This window comes from Columba livia, chromosome Z (genome assembly GCF_036013475.1).
Source record: "Columba livia isolate bColLiv1 breed racing homer chromosome Z, bColLiv1.pat.W.v2, whole genome shotgun sequence".
NCBI lineage: Eukaryota > Metazoa > Chordata > Aves > Columbiformes > Columbidae > Columba > Columba livia.
In genome coordinates this window covers 3,677,491-3,698,126 of record NC_088642.1, presented here as the reverse complement: position 1 = coordinate 3,698,126, position 20,636 = coordinate 3,677,491, and the positions used below count along the sequence as shown (strand labels likewise).

Below are 20,636 nucleotides of genomic sequence, written 5' to 3'. Positions count from 1 at the left end.
TTGTCCCCGTGAACGTAGGACTGACGTTGAGTGATGCACAGGCGGTCAAACAGGCTTTGCAGGTGCACGTTTTCCATCCCTCATGCTGAAGCCTTGGAAGGGACGACAGAAGAATGAAATGGTAAAACAAAGAGGGTTGGACCTGCAAGAGCAGAAGGGGATCTACGTAAGACATAAGTTCTAACCAACCTGTGTGTTTTTAGCCCATATCAAATACTGTTTAGCAAGCAGGTAACAGTCTACCATTTCCTCACATACTCCTTTTTCAAATGTTACTTCAAAAAGTGTTTTTCACCACTCTACTTGCCAAAACACATGCAGCTTCCTAAGTGAGGTATTTTCACGTTTCAAATGCTCGCAGAGGCAGAATCTCAGAGCTCTGTGATAGATATGCTGTGAAAATGTTCAAATAAATCAAACCGGCTTTTTTTATTAAAAGATAATTCTTTCTAAACTCTGTCCATCTATGCGTTACGTGAAAAAGTTACTTTAAGGCCTCACAACTCATGTCTTAAACTCTTCTGGCCTGGATGCTCATCTCTTAAATTCTTGTGAGGTGAAGACACATCTACAAAGTCATTGGTCACCCACGGACAAGTTTCCAACCCAACTGTGAATACGTTCCACCTGTGAACCAGGTGAAAAGACCCAACTTAAGGTGTAGGAAGACATAAGTGAACCTGGTCAGGCAGACAAAGGCCTAGGGGAGGGTTGTGAAGAGCAATGGGTTGACATTGAGGAGGAAGAGAAAGAATGATAAAAGGAAGAGTGACAAGAACATACTTTCAGGTTTGTATAGCTGGATATGATGCTTTGTGCAACTATTCCAGTGTCGCAGCTCCAAAATCTTCTTCTCCTAACAAACCACTGCTGGCCAGGACCACCATCAAGCCGGTGGTCCCACTTGCAAGCTCACCAGCAGCCTGGGAGTTATTATTTTAAAGTTCACATCTTCATAACATCTGACTTGGCCAGGATAATAAAGGAAAAAAGCAAGGAAATATTTGAACCTTGATCTCTTAAATCCCAGATTGAAATCCCAGCAGTGGCAAAACCAGGTTTAATAAAAACAGGGAAAGATGCAAAGAGGAAGAAATAGACCACAGAGATATTAACTGGACAAACTGAATTTCTCAGCCCTTATGATTTATAGACATATATTAACGAGAATATATTTCTACCTGTGTATGGGATTGAGGCTTGGTTTATAGGATCTTTCTCTTGAAAACCGATCGTTTAAATCAAGTAGTTTGGGTTCCAGCAGAGGCATCGGACCTTGTGCCCGAAAACCACCTGGGATGCACCAGGTGTGCTCTGCTGCATGTTGTCAGCACCCCGAATTGGAGCACTGCCGGCAAACACACGTCGCGAAATCGCTGCAGCAAGAACCCGTGGATCAGCACTACCTGACTTCTGCTTATTTGGCTTCCAGAGCACAACCCAGGTTTATGCAGTTATGGGAGAACAAGGACGTCCAGGTACAGGACCCCACCACAGCCCTGGGCACTGGGAGAGACACAGGAACGAGTTCACCTGAATCCTGCTCCTCTCCCCGACCTCTTTAACCATTAGGTCGATCTTCAGCGAGAAGAGCCCGCTCTCAGCATTCACCTCTCGCTACTTGCTGCTTCATCCTTTGGAAAGCAGGAGGTGGGGGATGATGTGTAGAGGAGACACCTTGTAATCAACAAAACGGAGTGGAAGGAGCCCGCTTTGGTGTACATGGGTGTCGAGGGTTTGGATTGCGGGGTGACAATAAAACCATGGGCAGATGTATTGTTAACCCCCGCTCGCCCCTCTTCCTCCTTCAGCCCCTTCCTCTCCCACCTTCCCACTAAGGACAGGCGACCAGGAGGGAAAGAAGGACAGAAAGTTTACTAATGCTACTAATAAGAATAGAGAAAACAATACAAAATATACAAAACCAATCCTGAAAGTCCCAGTAACTGCAGAGCTGGCACCCAAAGTCCTGGACTGGACTCAGCAGCCAACCGGAGCTGGATTCAGTCTGTCACTAGGCCTCAGTTCCTAAGGACAACTAGCAAGAGGCTCCCCTAATGTCGGCCATAAGGAAAAGGGATGAGATCCTCGTGATCTCTCACTTTTATATGAAGTATTCACGTGAATGGGATGTTATACTCCGTTGGTCAGTTCCTTGGTCACCTGTTTATCGTTGTCCCTCTCGCGAGATGTGCATCAATTGTTATTATAACTTCACATTCCATTGCTGTGTTTACCAAAACATGAATCTGGTTCTCCAGAAAAACGCAGTTAATCTGAAATCTTTAGCTAACAGGCAAATTCACTAAAAGAGAAACTTGTATTTTAACAAAACCAGGACAGTGGGCAATAAAGAAGAGCCTACAGGACAGCATTGCAGGGAAAGCGCTCTTATTTTTTCTGAGAAATCAGCACAAGCAGGTGCCTCTCAAGTAGGGGAGCAAGCAGGAGGAACTGAGATCTAGCTGCAGGGCTACAACCTCACTGGGGCGATGGAGAAGCTGCAGGACAGCTCACAGGCACCAGGGTGATGTGACAGATGGATACGGGCTCCCAAATGGACAGGCTGGGATGGCGAGGACAGGGAGATGTCAGAGCACAGTGGGAATGCTCAGAGCACTGACCAGGGCCAGATGATGAGCCAGCTGAGTGCTTATAGCTGAGGATTAGCAGGACAACAAACACAGGAGGTGGTGTGGTAGGTGTTTGCTACAGACTGTCTGCCCAGAGGTAGATGAGGTCACTTTCAGACAGGTGGAAGAAGCCTCTCATTGGCAGGTCCTGGTCCTCAAACCACCCACTAAAACCAGTGTCTACTGGACAAAACACAACAGGGCACATAGAATTACAGAATCATTTTGGTTGAAAAAGACCCTCAAGATTACTGAGTCCAACCGCTAACCCACCCTTGGCACTGACCCATGTCCCTGAGAACCCCATCTGTGTGTATTTTCAACCCCTCCAGGGATGGTGACTCCAGCACTGCCCTGGGCAGCCTGTTCCAATGCCCCACAGCCCTTTGGGGAAGAAATTGTTCCCCAGATCCGACCTCAACCTCCCCTGGCGCAACTTGAGGCCGTTTCTTTGTGTCCCTGTGTCCCCTCAGCTCCTGTTCTCCAGCTGAACCCCCCAGGTCCCTCAGCTGCTCCCATCACACTTGTGCTCCAGCCCCTTCCCCAGCTCCGTTCCCTTCTCTCCACTCGCTCCAGCACCTCAAGGCCTTTCTTGGCCTGAGGGGCCCAAAACTGCCCCCAGGATTCTCAGTTTTTCCTCCCCAGGTCCCAGCACAGGGACGGTCACTGCCCTGGGCCTGCTGGCCACACCAGTGCTGGTCCCAGCTGGGATACTGGTGGTCTCTTGGCCACCTGGGCACACGCTGGCTCGTGTTCAGCCAGCTGAATTTCTAGTACTGACTTCACTTGTCCTAAAAAGCGTGTTCCAGTTCATCTCCTCTTTTTTCCAGTTTGTGCACAAGCCATGCTCAGGGTTTGGGTGATCTGGCCATTGCTCTGTTAAACACTTCAGCTCCCGGAGTAGTGACACCAACCCCTGGGGGGTCAGTCTGCTCAGTGAGCTCTGTCTTCACCTTTCATGCATCTTGCCATTCAGCTTTCTGGTTTTACATTCCATCAACTTAAATCAAAGCCACACTCAGCTGCCATGTCCCTTTCCCTATTTGGCCTTATTTTCTTAACAAATATTTAAGTTTTCAGTGCACAGGCAACAATTAATCCCAACGCAACAGCTGCTGTGCGAGTCAAGTGTTCAAAAAGCCAGAGATAGCAGTTCTGCACAAATTATCCAGAAGGCATACTTGTTGTTCAGCAGCTGACATCCCAGTTTCATCTTTCCACTGCAATCTCCAGCGCTAAAAACAACACAAAACACACAGTTTTTCTCCTGCAATTACCTGTTTCCATTCATGATGCGAACAAGAAGAGTCTGGGGTAGGAGGGAGGGTGGGAGACGCTGAGAACGTGAAAGTCTTTCCAGTAAAACTAGAAGGAACAAAAAAATCAAACTGGGCATCATTTGGGGAACAAGAGGACTAACAGTTAGCTCATAAAACTGCTCCCAGTATCTGAGGAAAGGACAAGCCCAGACTTCTACCACCCTCCAAAAAGGCAGCAGATCGGTTTGTGGGTTACACGTACATGAAAACCAGCAGCTCACTGTGAATTCACCCTGTTCCTTAGGACCTACCATGGTATTTTTCAGAGCATCATAAAACATGTTGTTCCCTGCTGCCCTCCACGCCACCAGCTTTCCCCTCATTTGGGATAAATACCAGTCTGGGTCAGTCCTGAGTGCTGAAGGACCTGAACCAGTCACATTATCACAGGATTTTGCCAGGACAGAAAAACATCATTTCTGCCATTACACAGATGAGCTTTCTCACGGGTTCTGGCATAAAAACAGGCTGTTGTACCCATACATGTTAAATGCAGAATGTCAAAGAGAAGAGTCTCCAAATCTCCATCAACTGAGCAATGCTGTGGCATTCCCCCCATCACACTTTCTCCTCTAAGAACGATTATGCATTACCTGATGCGGATTCTTCCGGCAAGTTGAAAATATCATGATTTTGTCTCAAATTGCTTGGTTTTTCATCTTTATTTTGCATGGACTTTTGCAGACATAGCATTTTATAAATACAACATCTGTAAAAACTCAACAGCTGAAACAATACCTTATTTTAAAAGTGCATGTCAAACACATATACTTCTGACTTTTTCACATTTTTTAGGCAACTGATCAATAACATCGAATCTAATAAACCCAGCGCTTTTAAGTCTTTGAGGGGAAAAAAGCAGCAGAGTGTGTTCTTCCAGACATTAATTTTCCAAAAGAGTCTGTTAAAAAACATGCTGCATCGATATCTGTTTAATATACAGAGGGGCGTACATATGTATATATATGTATATATATTTATAGGCTCGCAGATAGAGCAAGGAACTCTTAAGACCACATTAAGATGAAGGTGATCCAATGATCCAGCTGGCATAGTTAGCAGAATCGAGAAGATAAGGGTGATTTTCTTTCTCCAGCACTGGAAGCAGAGTCAAGAGCGACACTTCAAAGCACTATTGACCAGACAGCAGGTAGCACATTTCCATCCCCTGGTGACCTGAACTAATGTTCTAATGTGTAACCATGTTATAAACATAAAGGCACAATTAATGGAAGAAGAGAAGTAGTGACCATTGTTCCTTCACAGACTGGGACTGCAGGATCTTGGGCCACCTCGAATAGATCAAGGGGACATTAGACAAGCAACTGGGGAAACTCCCCAACAAAAGGTGCATCTTATGATCAGACAAGGCAACAAAAACAGTGATCGTTCAGCTGGAACAACAGATTTACAGTCTCATGGTTCATGCTTTGGCAACAGGATTTTAACAAGTGATCACTCAATTTAAACACAAGAAAAATATCTTTCCATAGTGTCACCCTGTCACATCATGCCCAGCTGGGCAGAAAATAATAAAATTAAGGGGTGAGTGTCCACTTGTTAAACCAGTATGTCCTAAACAACCCGACTTCTAGAACTAAGAAATATATGAACATGAACATAACTGACTGTTCCCCTCCCAGACACTGGGTAGCCAGAAAAATAGGTCTGTGGATTTAAATCATCCGGCTTAAAACAAACTTGGCTAGATGTTACTTATATTTAATCAAGCAATATAGATGCAGACTCACTAATACTTAGAAAATGGGAAAAAACAAAGTTGTCCAGTTCAAATTTTAGTCTGTATTTAACAAATGTGGAAGAAGATGTTAGGCATGCCTTTCAACTACAGATTTGTGTGGGACAGCAAAAGAGGTCAAAATTTATAATATTATCTTCCCAAACACAGGGATTTCACAAGTTTTCAGACACGTACATAAGATTCACAGGTAGCCTGGTTAAGAAAGTCAAAGCCTCTTCTATACACAATCCCCAACTCACTTAGAACTGGCCTGAGTGACGACACATTGGAAAACAAAAAGGCACAAAGCAAAAACTTAAGGTGCTACAGGATGAGTTTTGCTGTCTAATGATGTATAAATCTATCCCCAGGTATCCTCCTCTCAGATGTGCACTACGCACGGGAAGATATTCAAGTGTTTTCAGCCAAAAAACGCTAAGCAATTCCGCAGGCCTACAAATCACAAAAAGAAAACCTTAAAGAGGAGGAAAAATTCGCCAGTGTGCCGTTCCCATTCACACAGTGGAACTCTGAAGGTAAAAATTACTTGTGCAATAACAACATTATACGTAAACCAGTGTAATCAACACTTGCGTGACGATCCTGCGAGCTCAGCGCTGCTATCGTATGCTGTCCAAATAATGCACTTCTGGGTACAGCGTGTTAATAAGGAGAGACAAGAGGTTATTGCCGTCTCGAAGACAATGTTCTGGATGCTTGATGAACTGAGAAGCCTGGGAGATTTGCTCTTGGTAATCCATATATTGTTTGTTCAATGCCATAGATTCAAGAGCATTCAGTGCCTATAGATACAAGGGAAAATTCTGTTAGCTGTTTGTGCTTCGGTCTGTAACAAAACAGTTCATGAGCCACCATATTAATAATTCCACTAGAAGACTGTTATTTACTAGACATCCCGGAGTATTTGGAACAAAACATTTGTAAAATACAACCACTTAATGGTGTTTCAAGTCATCTGATATTTTTCAAGCTGTTCCTTCACTGAGATCAACACAGCAACTGCTCTACCAATGCTTGCTAGGGTTCTCCAACCCAAATATTGTCAAATATTTATTTCATGAGCTCAGGACATGGTTTCAAGGAAATTACACCGAACTACAAACTGTAACACACTTAGCTACTCACCTCAGGTTTTTCTTATGAGCATGTTTGACTTTCATGAAAGTATTATTTTGCTACCAATAGTAACACTAAAGAGACATTATCAAGTTAGAAATTATATGTAAAAGAAACTACGCTGGCAGTACCACCCATGGCAAATTCTGGAAATACGTCTGAACAAGTTTCAATAATTTCTTAGAGAGGAGAAACAAGCTATAACAAGTTACTTTGCTTTGGTTTCTAATCAACTCCTCCTTCCTCCTCTCATTCCCTTACTGAAACAATCACACTGTCAGTGCAAGTGTTGAAGAGGAATGTTTATCTGCCATAGAGCTTTTAGGTCCTGATCTCACAAAGTTAGTGTGAACCTAGTCCTGCATTGTCATGAAAAGCAGGACAACCACGGTAGCATCATTTTTTCCTGTTTGTTTTGAACTCTTTTCACCTGTTACGTTCCAAGGTTTCTGAACCCAGGGTTAACAGAGATAAGTTCATCTCCAGCTCTTCAGTGTTTAAGATCAGAAACCGGTGCCTTTGTATTAATACTGAATGTCATATAAACAGTTTTAGTTGCATTCAACCAAGGATCATTTTAGGTTAGGGCTGAGACACACAGTCCTGCTACTGGAGCTCAACACATTGACATCATCACCTGGCCTGCACTACACGTTGAATAAAACCAATGTGTTGAGGCTGGATTTAGCTTGAAGCAACGCTTGCAGTGACGCCTGTGAGCTTCAGCCCACAAACCGAGCGCGCACGCAAAGAGGGCCCGTTAAGAATCCAGCACACGTTACCTGCTGGGCCTTCTGCGACAGCTTTGGCTCCGACCCCGCTCTCAGGCGGACCTGACCCTCCGCAGGAATCTGCACCAAGAGGAAGGTGGACAGACTGCGGGCAACCACTCGAAACCTGGCACGGGGAGAAGCACAGAGAGAGAAGGTGGCATCAAATCTGCGAGTCCTCAACAGCAGATAAACCGGCAGTTCTGTCCCATGAGATCTGTCTTGCGAGAGGGACACAGTAAAGGCTTTACAGGAACTTTTTCAATGCATCAGAAAAAAAAGTTCACTTCAATATATCCATAATACTATATAACACACACTAGAGGATAATACCATACATAAGAGATGTTACACCTGTTCCAAGCTCAGCTACAGCCTTAAGACCACATAGGATATACTCCTCCATTCCACAGCCTTTGAAACAGCCACATCAGCCAAATCAAAAGACAAGCTGAACAGACTAAGATTTCAGAACAATTTTAACGGGACTGCATCCCAGGTGGTCTTTATAAACACAGTGATGCTGAGGCACTGTGTTGAATTGGTGTTCCACAAACATTTACATATCTTTTTCTTGGCATTCTTCCCATAACAAACTGGATTTTAATACTTAAAAACCAAACTTGGTGTCTCTCTTTAGAAGGTAAAGTGAATAACAAGCTCTTTGAGCTTCTCTTAGGATTTCCAACACCTCAAGGTTAAGATGGAAAAGGCAGCGTGCATGTGATCATACAAACCTCTCGTAAGGTCAACTGGAAAAGTGTTCTACAGACCAAGTGAAAGCATTTTCCTCTAACAAACAACCTCCCTATAAACTTTGCTGGAGACGGACATGAAGCCAGAATCTCAACTTCATTTTCTTTCCTTTTCCACCAAAAATTTGCAGAAGTTCATATTCACTTCTTAACCAGATTAAAGCACATTTATAGATTTGGAGACAGCCCGGATTCAGAGCATCTTTTAACTGCAGTCTGGATTCAGGCTGCAGCTTTTTTAACATGATGATTCATATTAAATCAACTAATCCACTGTCACTTCAGCCCTCACCTGGGTGACAAAGGAGACCTCCTGCCCAGCCCGATAGCACCAAGGATTCCAGAAGTCAGTCTCTCCTCGGCCAGCTGGCTCTGCCTGCCCTGGATCGACAGCAGAGTGCGAATGACAGATTCGATCAGAACGGTGTCATCTTGCTCCATCTGAATCAAGGACAACTGCATGGCTTTGTGCCACCAGAGAAACAGCTTTGCCTCTTCCCTTGCTGAGCTTTAAAGAACAAAATAAAACAAAATATAAATTTTAAAAAAAGAGTCAGATGCCCAGGTTAAGGAGTTAAAGAGTTCATATCTCTGCCTATTGGGCTCACGATGAATTCAGATTGCTAATTAATGACAGCTAATTTTACTATATGAGAACAGTATAAATCTACTATCCCACCTCTTATACCACTGTAACTGCTATTGTTACGGATTTGATGCAGGCATTATCCAGCAGGTTTTAAGGGCCTGTGAGAGAACAATGCTTCCTTTTAAGCTTTACAACCAAGAAAAAATTCTATTGCAGCCATAAATGGATTTAAATGTGCCTAAGACTTGGTATAAAACAAATGAAGTTGTATCTCTACTCTTTTTTTTTGTCTTTACTTACCAATAAAACACTTTAGAAAGCACTAGCTGTTACTTCCACAACTATTTAGAGTTTTAATATGATCCTCTAGAAAAGGAAACATTGAAGTTTTTGTTGAGCGAAGCACAAAGTGAAGTTCCCCCTATGATATTTTTAATCTTTTCCCCAAACAGTTTGCTGTTTAAGTTAACAAGCTCAGATTTTCCACATAAAGCATCGACACGAGTTTCCTGCAGACTATCCTCACATCACACTGCCCAGTCATTTCCCACCAGCTCTGATGTTTAGAGCAAGGTTTAATTTGCTGTTTATGCTGGCTTTGCTATCTCATTTACAATTTCGCAATCAAATTATTATGGTACCTACAACAGTATTCTTTGAATTTCAAAAAACAGTGGGAATGTGCATTTTCCCCAGTGTTCTTTCACTGCACATAGCAACATTACCAACATTAATATGGAAAAATATTCACCATGTCTGCTAAATTCTGGCAATTCCAGCAGCAAATGTAAATACAGTAAACACATATTTTAAGCACAAAGTACTATCATTTTAACCCCAAAGCTATCTATTCTTTCCCACCATAACCCTGTCACCTAATAAGTTGTTTTACAGACCCCTAATTCTGGGCACCCCACATATCCCCTGGGTTCAGATTTGGTTCAGAGCTGCTGAACAGTCCCCACTGAGGTCTGAACACCAGGTTTCTCATTATTACACTGAGTATTTAGCACATAACTCGCCCCACCTAGTGGACATTCTGGAAATTGGAACCCATAGTGACATAAGATTTGGTTAAAGTAATTTTAACTGAGCACAATTACAGGCTGCCATGGAAATCAAGCTTCTCTGACTGAAAACGGATCAAAACCACTCCAAAAAGGTTCAAGCAAATACAATTCCCTCTAATATTGTTGTGGTTAAACTGAAGTGTTGGCACTGAGGTTGGGCAGACTCTGTTACAGTGGATACAGAAGGATTAGTCATCTCATCCAGCAGCCTGGTGAAATTAACCTGGCCACCTTATTATATACAACTAGAGGCTTATTTAAAAGCCAAAGCATAATCAGCAGCTTTGAGTTTTGTACCTTGGGTACACTTGCTCCAGCCATTTGCTGATGGTCAGCAGGATTTTCATTTCATTGGTAAGAGTCTGGTCAGCGTTCAGGCATTGCAGCAGGTAGATGTACAGGGTCAAGTAGCTTCCCAGAGACAGACACTCCTGCAGGAATTCTTCCATGGTAAGCTCGGGAACTTGGAGGGAGACAAGTATGGGGCCCCAGCCTAAATCCTGGTGGTGAGGATAATCTACAAACAGAACACAATGACAAAATAAAGAGCATGTGAGTAAGCAGCACTTGGTAAAACCTGTTTTGTTCTCACGAGATGATTGTTTTTTTTAAAAAAAGTCCTGTCGTTTAGCTGGAAAAATGGCAACCCTTACAGAGACTGAATCAGGATTCACAGAGACAGATAACGTTTTTAAGAAAATACACAATTAGAGCAGTTCAAAATCCCAGACCACAATGGCCTGACTTTTCTACATCTAGTTGCTACAGCAGATACACGTGTGACAATTGGGAGCCATCAGATACAAACAAAGGAGCTCCGATTTAAGTTCCAGAAGGACGGGGAACTGCTGGAGAGAGTCCAGCGCAGCCACCAAGATGCTGGAGGGAGTGGAGCATCTCCCGTGTGAGGAAAGGCTGAGGGAGCTGGGGCTCTGGAGCTGGACAAGAGGAGACTGAGGGGGGACTCATTCATGTTTATAAATATGGAAAGGGTGAGTGTCAGGAGGATGGAGCCAGGCTCTTCTTGGTGACAACCAGTGACAGGACAAGGGGTAATGGGTTCAAACTGGAACACAGGAGGTTCCACTTAAATTTGAGAAGAAACTTGCTCCCAGTGAGGGTGGCAGAGCCTGGCCCAGGCTGCCCAGGGGGGTTGTGGAGTCTCCTTCTCTGCAGACATTCCAACCCGCCTGGACACCTTCCTGTGTAACCTCATCTGGGTGTTCCTGCTCCATGGGGGGATTGCACTGGAGGAGCTTTCCAGGTCCCTTCCAACCCCTGACATTCTGGGATTCTGTGATTACAGAAACCACATTAAAACCCAGTTCCAGTACTGGGCAGCATAAGGATTTCAGACAATATTTAGTTTAATGGGCATCATACATGGATCAAAGCCTTTGAGACGAGCAAGAGAAGACAGGTCGCTACCTTCGTTGAAGTAGGCGGTGATACAGGCTTCTGTGGTCTCCGCCATGTGCCGCACAGATGCCAGGCCGTGGCACGCTGCTGTGAGCAGGGGCATCGCCAGCAAACCCCGAACTTTGCTGTCAATCCACTTTCGCAAGCTGCCCCGCAGAGATTCGGCTGTGGCGATGCTGGAGTTGTTCATCATCATCAGCGTCTCTGTGAAGAGGCTGCTGAGTGCCATGTGGCGTGTCTGCAGATCCATATCTGGCAGTTGGAAACAAGAGAAACGTTTCAGTAAACGGAACCCAAAGTCAGCTTCACCACTGAACACTTTCTGCAGCTACTGGGAAAAGCCTCTTGCCCATTACACACCCGAATTCCTTGTCTGTACTTATGGAACTGCAGACACCCATTCCTCACAGCCTCTTCCCTTGACAGGACAGTTCATCATTTATTAAACGGAGAGACAGCTGATAAGACTGTACACTGGAGCCCATCTTTCACCTAGTGTCTTTTACCATGACTACAAAGCAAATTAATTGAATTATAACCCACACCTACAGTCTCCAAGAAAACCTGGGTATTAAAATACAGCTTAAAGCACAGCTTAGAGCGAAACAACCAAGATTTCCAGTTATTCAATATGAAACATGACCAAGGTAAGCCCTGAAACGTCACAATCCTCTCGCACATTTCCAGGATTCTAGATTTCCTGCTCATCTCAGAATATTTTATTGAAACCATCTCTTGGCATTGCCTGAACACGTTATCATGGGCCACCTGTAACAGTACCCTTGAAGCACAAACATTTCCTGCACTTGGGTCTTAGAAGTCTAACTACAGAGTAGACCTTTGCACATACTGATGAGAAAAAGCCACTGTTGTTATAAAAGAAAATTTTCAAGCAATATTAGGCGTCGTAGAGGGAAAAACTTCACCTGGTTATGAAGAAAAGTTGTGCACAAAGAGGGATTAATCACTGGAAAAACACCATCCAAAAAGGCTGAGACCGCTGCACTTGCAGATATTTGGAAGCTCACTGGACAAGGCGCTGAATGACCTGTTTTAAATTTGAAGCTAGCCCTGGTTTGAGGAGGAGGTTGAACTACAGGCCCTCCAGAGGTCCCTTCCAAACTAAAATATTCTGTTTGTATCATCTACCTACTAAGAAAAAAGGAAAAAAAGCCCCAAAAGTCATCTGCCGTGGCACAGCTCTCCAGTAAGGTAAACATCTTATCACAGACTGAAGGACAAAGGAGATGTTGGGAAGTCAACTGACTCACCTACGGTCACAACCAGTTTTACAGCCACTGAGCAGGACCAACACCAGACACCAGGGCCACCAGATCGCCAAGACAAGCCCTGGCACGGTGACCGTGCCAGAAACCCAGTGTTCTCCTCTCCAGCTGTTGTCAACAGAAGCTGCTGCCCCAGAGCTTCTTCCAAACCCTTCACCAGCCCCCTCCAAACCTCACAGAGAAGGTAAATCCAATACCTCCCGCACTCCACAGTATTCTCTCTTTCAGCCTTTCAACACATCAGAGTGTGCACAGGCATTCACGAAACAGATGCTTCTCTTCTGCTGGAGCTCCTGTGTTCTCCAAAGCTTCTCAGCTACAAAGACTGATAAGCAACAGGCAAGTCTTCACTTCTGTTCAAGCCACAGAGAGTTTCACTGACTATGGTGCTGTCCTACAGAGCTTCCTCGAGCAGCAGCACAAGTACTGTGTCCAGCTGTGGCCCCTCAGATCCAGCAGGACAGGGAACTGCTGCAGAGAGTCCAGCGCAGCCACCAAGATGCTGAAGGGAGTGGAGCATCTCCCGTGTGAGGAAAGGCTGAGGGAGCTGGGGCTCTGGAGCTGGACAAGAGGACACTGAGGGGGGACTCATTCATGTTTATAAATATGGAAAGGGTGAGTGTCAGGAGGATGGAGCCAGGCTCTTCTCAGTGACAACCAGTGATAGGACAAGGGGCAACGGGTACAAACTGGAACACAGGAGGTTCCACTTAAATATGAGAAGAAACTTCTCAGTGAGGGTGGCAGAGCCTGGCCCAGGCTGCCCAGGGGGGTTGTGGAGTCTCCTTCTGTGCAGACATTCCAACCCGCCTGGACACCTTCCTGTGTAACCTCATCTGGGTGTTCCTGCTCCATGGGGGGATTGCACTGGATGAGCTTTCCAGGGCCCTTCCGATCCCTGACATTCTGGGATTCTGTGATACTGACAGACAGTTGTCACCCTCTCAGATTTTCAGACACTTTCTGCTCACTCTTGCTAGCACACCTGAGTGGGTCACGGACATAAGAGATGAGACTCGTGACAGGTATTTCTGTGCTGTACAGTGAGACAACTCATTTCATCTGAGGTCTGACAGAGGAAGGTCGGGATGGTACTAGTACTAAAACTGCCATCAACATAAATGCTGTGGACACACCATACCAACAGTGTATGTTCCCTACTTCAATATAGTCGATTTTCCCAAACACACAACAATTTAGAATCCTTTCTCAGAACCCAATCCCTTTGCGTCATTCTTCCTTTTAAAAGATGCAAATACCAAATAAAATATAGAAGATGAGAAACCTAGACAACAAAGAAAAGAATGCCTCAAGCTCCTGTGTATCAGTCAGTTTTACTCACAACATAACCCTTGTTTTTTCTGTTGTTTCTCCCACTGTTGACAGCTCTACAGGGTAACATTTTGTTTTGTGCTAATCTACCATCTACAGATACACCATCGAAGTAACATGCTCTGCTGCCCATAAGGGAGACATTATAGTAATGCAAATAATTACACAGTCACAGGTGTTCAACAATCGGCACAGTAGAATAAAGGATATTGTCAGCTCTAAAGTGATTTGCTACTTCTTTAACACAAACCTGGAGGATTAAAGATGACTATATCATCCAGCAACTTGGACATCTCTTGTTCCAGAACTGCAAGAGTGATCTTCCCGCTTTGTTCTAAGGTGCTGAGAAATTGAACCACCTGGCGAATGTACGCTTGGCACTTCAGAGTTGCATCCTGTTAATCAAAATTAAAGTAAATTAGAAAATAAATCACGCCTAGAGCTCTTTCCACACTCGATAACAGACAAAAGCAGAACAGCGCAAAGAACAAGAACATCTCTGAGCAGTTCAGCTTACAAGGTGGACGTGACTATCCGAAGATGTGCCGAAGCCTGCTGAGACTTTCAGGAGCTTCACTATCAGTTCAGCTGCAGCATCCTTAGCGAGGACAACAGAGGGAGGGTAGTGACTGTTGCAGTAGCTGATGATGCTTTGGTAAGACGAAATGCCCACAAGCTGCCAAGGAAGGGAGCTGGTCTGTCCAAGAAGATTTATGAGTGGCGATTCCTGAAGATTTAAATACATCGATTTAAGTTCTGCCTTCTTTGTTGTTTTAAATTCATATCCACAGTACTCAATATTGGAAAAAAGCCCAGACTCCAAAATTTGAAGGTGATGGAGCAGAAACCCGACAGAAATAGATGACCATTGGGAGTCTGGTTGAAAAGCAACTCTTCATTCAAGCAGCATGGCAACACATGTATGTCATCTCCAGCATCCACAGAACAGTGCTCGGGACTGCTGCAGCAGTGCTAACCAAGCACAAAAATATGTGAGAGATGTCAAAATTTGACATGTACACATGTAAAGGTCACTACAAAGAAATGGAGACCCTACAAGGTAAAGTAATTTTTGCAGATGTTTATAAAAAGGCATTAAAAATAACTGAAAAATTCATCTAAGTTCACAGTAGAACCACTGACAGGAGCCAGGTCCCTCAGTTTTCCATTTGGTGAATCATCTACCAAAGTGGGGGTCTCTTCAAGTGGTTATCCTCATAAATACCACCCTGAACAGCACAGCAGCCTACGGAGTCCACTCTCCACTTCCTGCTGGAAGGCAGGAGGGCTCTGCAGAGGGATCTGGATAGACCAGAAAAATGGGCTGATTCCAATGGGATGAAGTTCAATAAGGCCAAATGCCGGGTGCTGCACTTTGGTCACAACAACCCCCTGCAGCGCTACAGGCTGGGCACAGAGTGGCTGGAGAGCAGTCAGGCAGAAAGGGACCTGGGGGTGCTAATTGACAGGAAGCTCAACAGGAGCCAACAGTGTGCCCAGGTGGCCAAGAAGGCCAATGGTGTCCTGTCCTGTATCAAAAACAGCGTGGTCAGCAGGACAAGGGCAGTGATCCTTCCCCTGTGCTCTGCATTGGGGAGGCCACACCTGGAGTATTGTGTTCAGTTCTGGGCCCCTCAGCTCAGGAAAGAGATTGAAGTGCTGGAGCGGGTGCAGAGAAGAGCAACAAGACTGGGGAAGGGACTGGAACACAAGCCCTATGGGGAGAGGCTGAGGGAGCTGGGCTTGTTTAGTCTGGAGAAGAGGAGGCTTAGAGGTGAGCTCAGCACTCTCTAGAACTACCTGAAGGGCAGTTCTAGCCAGGTGGGGATTGGTCTCTTCTCCCAGGCAGTCAGCAATAGGACAAGGGGGCATGGGCTTCAACTCTGCCAGGGGAAATTTAGGCTGGATATTAGAAAGCAATTCTTTACAGAGAGAGTGGTCAGGCATTGGAATGGCTGCCCAGGGAGGTGCTGGACTCACCGTCCCTGTACACCGCCCCTTTTTAAACTGAGATTGGACATGGCACTTAGTGCCATGATCTAGTCAATGGACTGGAGTTGGACCAAGGGTTGGACTTGATGATCTCTGAGGTCTTTTCCAACCCAGTCGATTCCGTGATTCTGTGACTCTGTGATTCTCACACAGGCAGCGCTACTACATGGGTGGAAAATCCCCTGTCAATAAGCACCAAAGTCAAGGCTCAGATACTTCTATCCTCCTCTCACCCATTTGTTTACATCTGCAAAACAAAAGTCACCCCTGACACTAAGAAGCACCAAATTCCTGGACGCTATAGAAAGAACAAATACTAGAATTGTGTTGACAGCCAATACAACCTAAGTAGACTTTAAGGATCCAGAACTAGCCCAAATTAGACTACATGATTCTATGATTTTACATCAAGACTGCAGCACTGGTACATCAAGTACTTCTCAATTTGCTCATGGACTGGAATGCAGGGCTGAGAATGACTGAGATTCAGGTCAAGGTATCACAGGAGTTTCTGTGAGGTAAAAGAGCAGGGACAGTGTGGGAGTTTAACACACTGTTGGAAGCCAGGAGGGAATTCCTGAGGCTGACTCACACAATGTGCAAACAGGTATCTTTTGAAGCTTGAGAAGCTTCTGATAAGCAAATATTATACATTCAGGCCAAAAGCATGTGAATTACGGTAATTTTCCTGAAGTGGAATACGGCGTAGATCAAATGCTGCTGGTGACATCTTGACAGAGCACCTCATAACGCATCAGAGGAAAGAGAAAACAGAAGATGCTGCAAATACAAGAAAGCTTGCAGATGTGAGACAGGACTTCTTGAAAATTACCCAGCCCCTCTGGAAGAGCCCTCCAGAAGCAAAGGACTTAATCAGACTGTGCTAGATTTACCCACACAATGGTCTTAGCAAAAGCAGGGTTTGGAAAGTTCATCCTCACACCTGATGCTTCTCTTTCCTACAGTGGCAATTCAAAAATACTGGAATGCAGCCATAAATGGGAAAAACATTGAGAAATCACAGATGATGAAATCCCCCTTCAGAGCAAAAGGACAAGAAAACACAACCTAAGATTCAGCAGATGAAGTAATCTGTCCCCAGTAATTCATCAGAAGCAGACAGTGACATGCTTCTTAAGGATGCATCTGGGCTTCGAGATGTTGTTACATCATTGTGACTTGTCACCACACCACACGGAGTTACAAGGGGAGCGTTTTATGGTAAGAAATACACATTTGCAAAAGCAGTTCTGAGATTTATAACTCCCAAGAAAACATGTTAAAGCAGACAAATAAATATTTTCCTTTCAGACAGCTATGAAAAAAGCTGGACTGGGATCAAGTGCTGCTCCTAACCCCACAGGGACTAATCCCACTGCTGGGTTCAACACAACTAGTTTGAAGCACGACCAGCACTGAAGATCAGGTTGGAAAACATCACGAATATGCGCAGTAAGACGCAGAGCCAGGCTTAAGCTCTTTGCAAACAAGCGATCCCATACCATCCCTCTGCACACCCATGTGTGCCACTCAGAAAAAGAAGCGAGGCACAGTGGAGATTTATGCGACTGGCTGAGACAGAATAAACCTGACTCACTTCTTAACGATAAATTTGAGCCTCTCAAATCTTCTCAAGGCACCAGAGGTGCTACAAGCACAAACACCACACTTAGTGATGTTCCTGTGCCCACAGCAGACTGCCTGGATCAAAATGGGCTGATGCTCGACAGCCTCAGAATAAGCTTTACCTTAAGTTACACCTAATATTGCACATACATATATATATACACACACATGTATTACAGGTGTACATGTAAATTCTTGCTAATACTACCTCTGCTTTGTATGTGCTTATAATAAAGCTTCTCCAAAACCAAGGAAAAGGAAACAGATATTTTAATTAAGGGCTGGTCTAAAAGACAGGAAAGATACACTATGCAGCATCCCATACTTAACTATGAAAACAACTGCACGGTAGCTTTACACATTTTTTTTTTTAAACACTGATTAAGCTAACACAAATATTTGTTCTTTCCAAAACACAGAGAGTCATTTTGTAACTCCAGGAGACTGCCTGTGTTTATTTGCCTACCCTTTACAACACCACTGTACCGCAGGACCTACAGAAGCTTCTTAGAACGAACAGCAGTTCTTTTTTTCCTCACATAAGTTATACAAAATGCCTTGCATAAGGATTTAGTATTGCCCATCTCTACAATATTACTTGGGGTATTTTACCTGGGAACTTCTGAGATAAGCATTCTGCAAGTCAGAAAGTTGTCACAGACTGCATCCTTGCTAACAAAGGATTATTCTTCTTCTAAGACAGGCAGGTATGAACCTTCTGAAAAATTACCTCTTTGCCTATAAGTTGTTCCTCCTTTCCCAGCAGGACCATCATATACAGCAAGCAGACAATCATGTTGTGAGTCTGAGGATGAGGGTTGGGATTCCAGGCATCAGAGAGGACACTGACCCAGTTTATTTCACACAAAACATAACCCAGGAATAAGAAACAACTCTTGGGGCTGCCTCTTTCAATCTAGTAAGGAGAAAGGAAAAAAAAAAACACAAAGGCAGGTACATAAAACAATGTAAGATATCAACACATTCAATACTTTTCAACTCCTTAGCCAACCATGAATCTGTGGCAGCACTTTAGGTCAGCAGAGGAGCACACAGACACTGCTTCTCCATCATATTGCTTTCCACCAGAAGAGCTGCACATATAACTTTCTAAGCCTCTCAAACAACCAGCACAGAATATTAAGCTGCTGCAAACTGTAAAGAAAATAATCTATTATAAACCCTTAGCTGCATTACTGCAACTATTTCTCTTCACTCTAAGAGAAAATAAGGAATTCTGAGCCTGTTTAGAACTGCACGAAGAACTCATCCTGAACAGATAAGCACTAAGTCCTGGAATATTTCCACACCTACCTGCAGCTTTAAATTGGCTCAGACAACTTGGAAGTGAAGACAACATGGCAACAGTAAAATATATTGGCTCTAAATAAATGCATATTAAATACACACGTAATGAACCAAACAATCAGATAAAGACAGATTACAAAGACTGACAGCTTTAGAGTTCCGCACAACTTTGTCAAAGACTCAATAGCACTCATTTAAAAAAAAAATCAATCACAAAATGAGCAGCTGAGAATGCTACAAACATTAAAAGCTTACTTGCTAAAAAGAACTGTCTCCAGCTCGCCAATTATTTTCAAGGGCAACAGTGACTATGAGGTTAATCCAACAGATCTTGTTTACTCACTTTAAAGAACTCTTCCATAAGCATCTGGTCCGGATGCATTTCCTTCCATGGAAGCCTTCTGAATTCAGTATGGAAAGTATAGAGAATAAACTCTGGCATTTTGGGGGCTGTGCAACATTCACAGTAATACATGAGATGTAGCCAGAGAGCCCCGTGGTGGCTTGGAAACAGCTTATCTAGATTCAAAGAAAATAGCTGAATTAACAACAGAAAAACTTCAGGGAACGTTTGATTACAGAAAAGTCCATGTTTGAAGATGAAAAACCATAAATGAAAGTTAAACTAAAATACATTCGTCAAAGAAAGAAAAAAAGATGAAGCAGATGAAGCTTTTAGACTTTTTTCTCCAAATCAATCAGTGGGGAAGCTTATGATTTCATGACCTTCCTTGATCTTTTGAAGAGCTGCTGCACAATAATCTGGAGTTACAGCATACTCCTTCCATGTAGAACTCCAGCGCTTTTATGTTGGGCTGTTTGTGTTTTTTTTAAAAAGATGTTTCTTAAATTTTATAAAACGCATATACTACATAAAGTACATATAAAATACTTTTTTTTTTTAACAGAATAAGTTTGAATCTAGTTCATCCCTAAAAGTTGTTGAGAGGAAATGTGAAATTAATTTTTTCCATTCTTATATCCAACTACACATTAGGCACAATAAGTAATGCTAAATAGGGGCTCAAAATCCTGGAGAATAAATTACCCTTGAGACTAGCTGTGGAGACATGTATTGGCAATAGTGACAAGTCACTGCATTTGTTGTATGGGAACAACATACAGACCTGGAATGAAGTCACACGTGTCTCATCACAACTCATTTTCTCTTGCTTTCCTTCGCATTTACTTTGTTATCTGACAGATACGCATTTGTCAAGCATGTCACCGACCTTGCCAAGGAAAAAAGCTGCCTTTTAAGGATTAAATAAAGAAATGCTCCTGGTGCCAATGCAGCGATCATCTTGGCTACAAGTTCATAACAAACAAAATCCCCTCATGTGCCACAACTCAACCAAAAAGATCAGTTTGGGTCTGACAGAGCAGAAGGTGCCACTGCATCAGAACAGCGTGGACTTCACCCACCTTTAAAGCTCTCGTGCAAAAGCTTGATGCAATCCGTAAACGAGCAGACCACGGTGGATGCGACAGCAGTGTCACTCTCCAACCACGGGTAGCAGGGCTGGTTACTTAAAAGAAGCAGCAAAGCAACACAGATTTCAGTGCCAAGTTACCAGACCATAAACTGATCATAAACACTTAAACATTCTAAAGCACAGTAAATCAATATTGTAGGTAGTACACAGTAAATCAATACAG

General features: G+C 43.8%; 1 protein-coding gene across 2 annotated transcripts in view; it reads right to left on the bottom strand.

Annotated features, from left to right (window-relative positions):
- Nucleotides 1-4,595: 4,595 nt before the first annotated feature.
- The window catches only part of EPG5 (ectopic P-granules 5 autophagy tethering factor), a 62,426-nt gene continuing 46,385 nt past the window's right edge, over nucleotides 4,596-20,636 (bottom strand). For both annotated transcript variants that reach the window (XM_021284886.2, XM_021284888.2), the window contains exons 35-44: nucleotides 20,403-20,506; nucleotides 19,321-19,496; nucleotides 18,400-18,585; nucleotides 14,569-14,778; nucleotides 14,302-14,446; nucleotides 11,443-11,685; nucleotides 10,312-10,531; nucleotides 8,648-8,863; nucleotides 7,613-7,727; nucleotides 4,596-6,496 (exon numbers count right to left, since the gene is read on the bottom strand). In XM_021284886.2, the coding sequence (XP_021140561.2) occupies nucleotides 6,314-6,496; nucleotides 7,613-7,727; nucleotides 8,648-8,863; nucleotides 10,312-10,531; nucleotides 11,443-11,685; nucleotides 14,302-14,446; nucleotides 14,569-14,778; nucleotides 18,400-18,585; nucleotides 19,321-19,496; nucleotides 20,403-20,506 (1,798 nt within the window). In that variant the 3' untranslated portion in view covers nucleotides 4,596-6,313. The remainder of the gene's footprint in view (nucleotides 6,497-7,612; nucleotides 7,728-8,647; nucleotides 8,864-10,311; nucleotides 10,532-11,442; nucleotides 11,686-14,301; nucleotides 14,447-14,568; nucleotides 14,779-18,399; nucleotides 18,586-19,320; nucleotides 19,497-20,402; nucleotides 20,507-20,636) is intronic.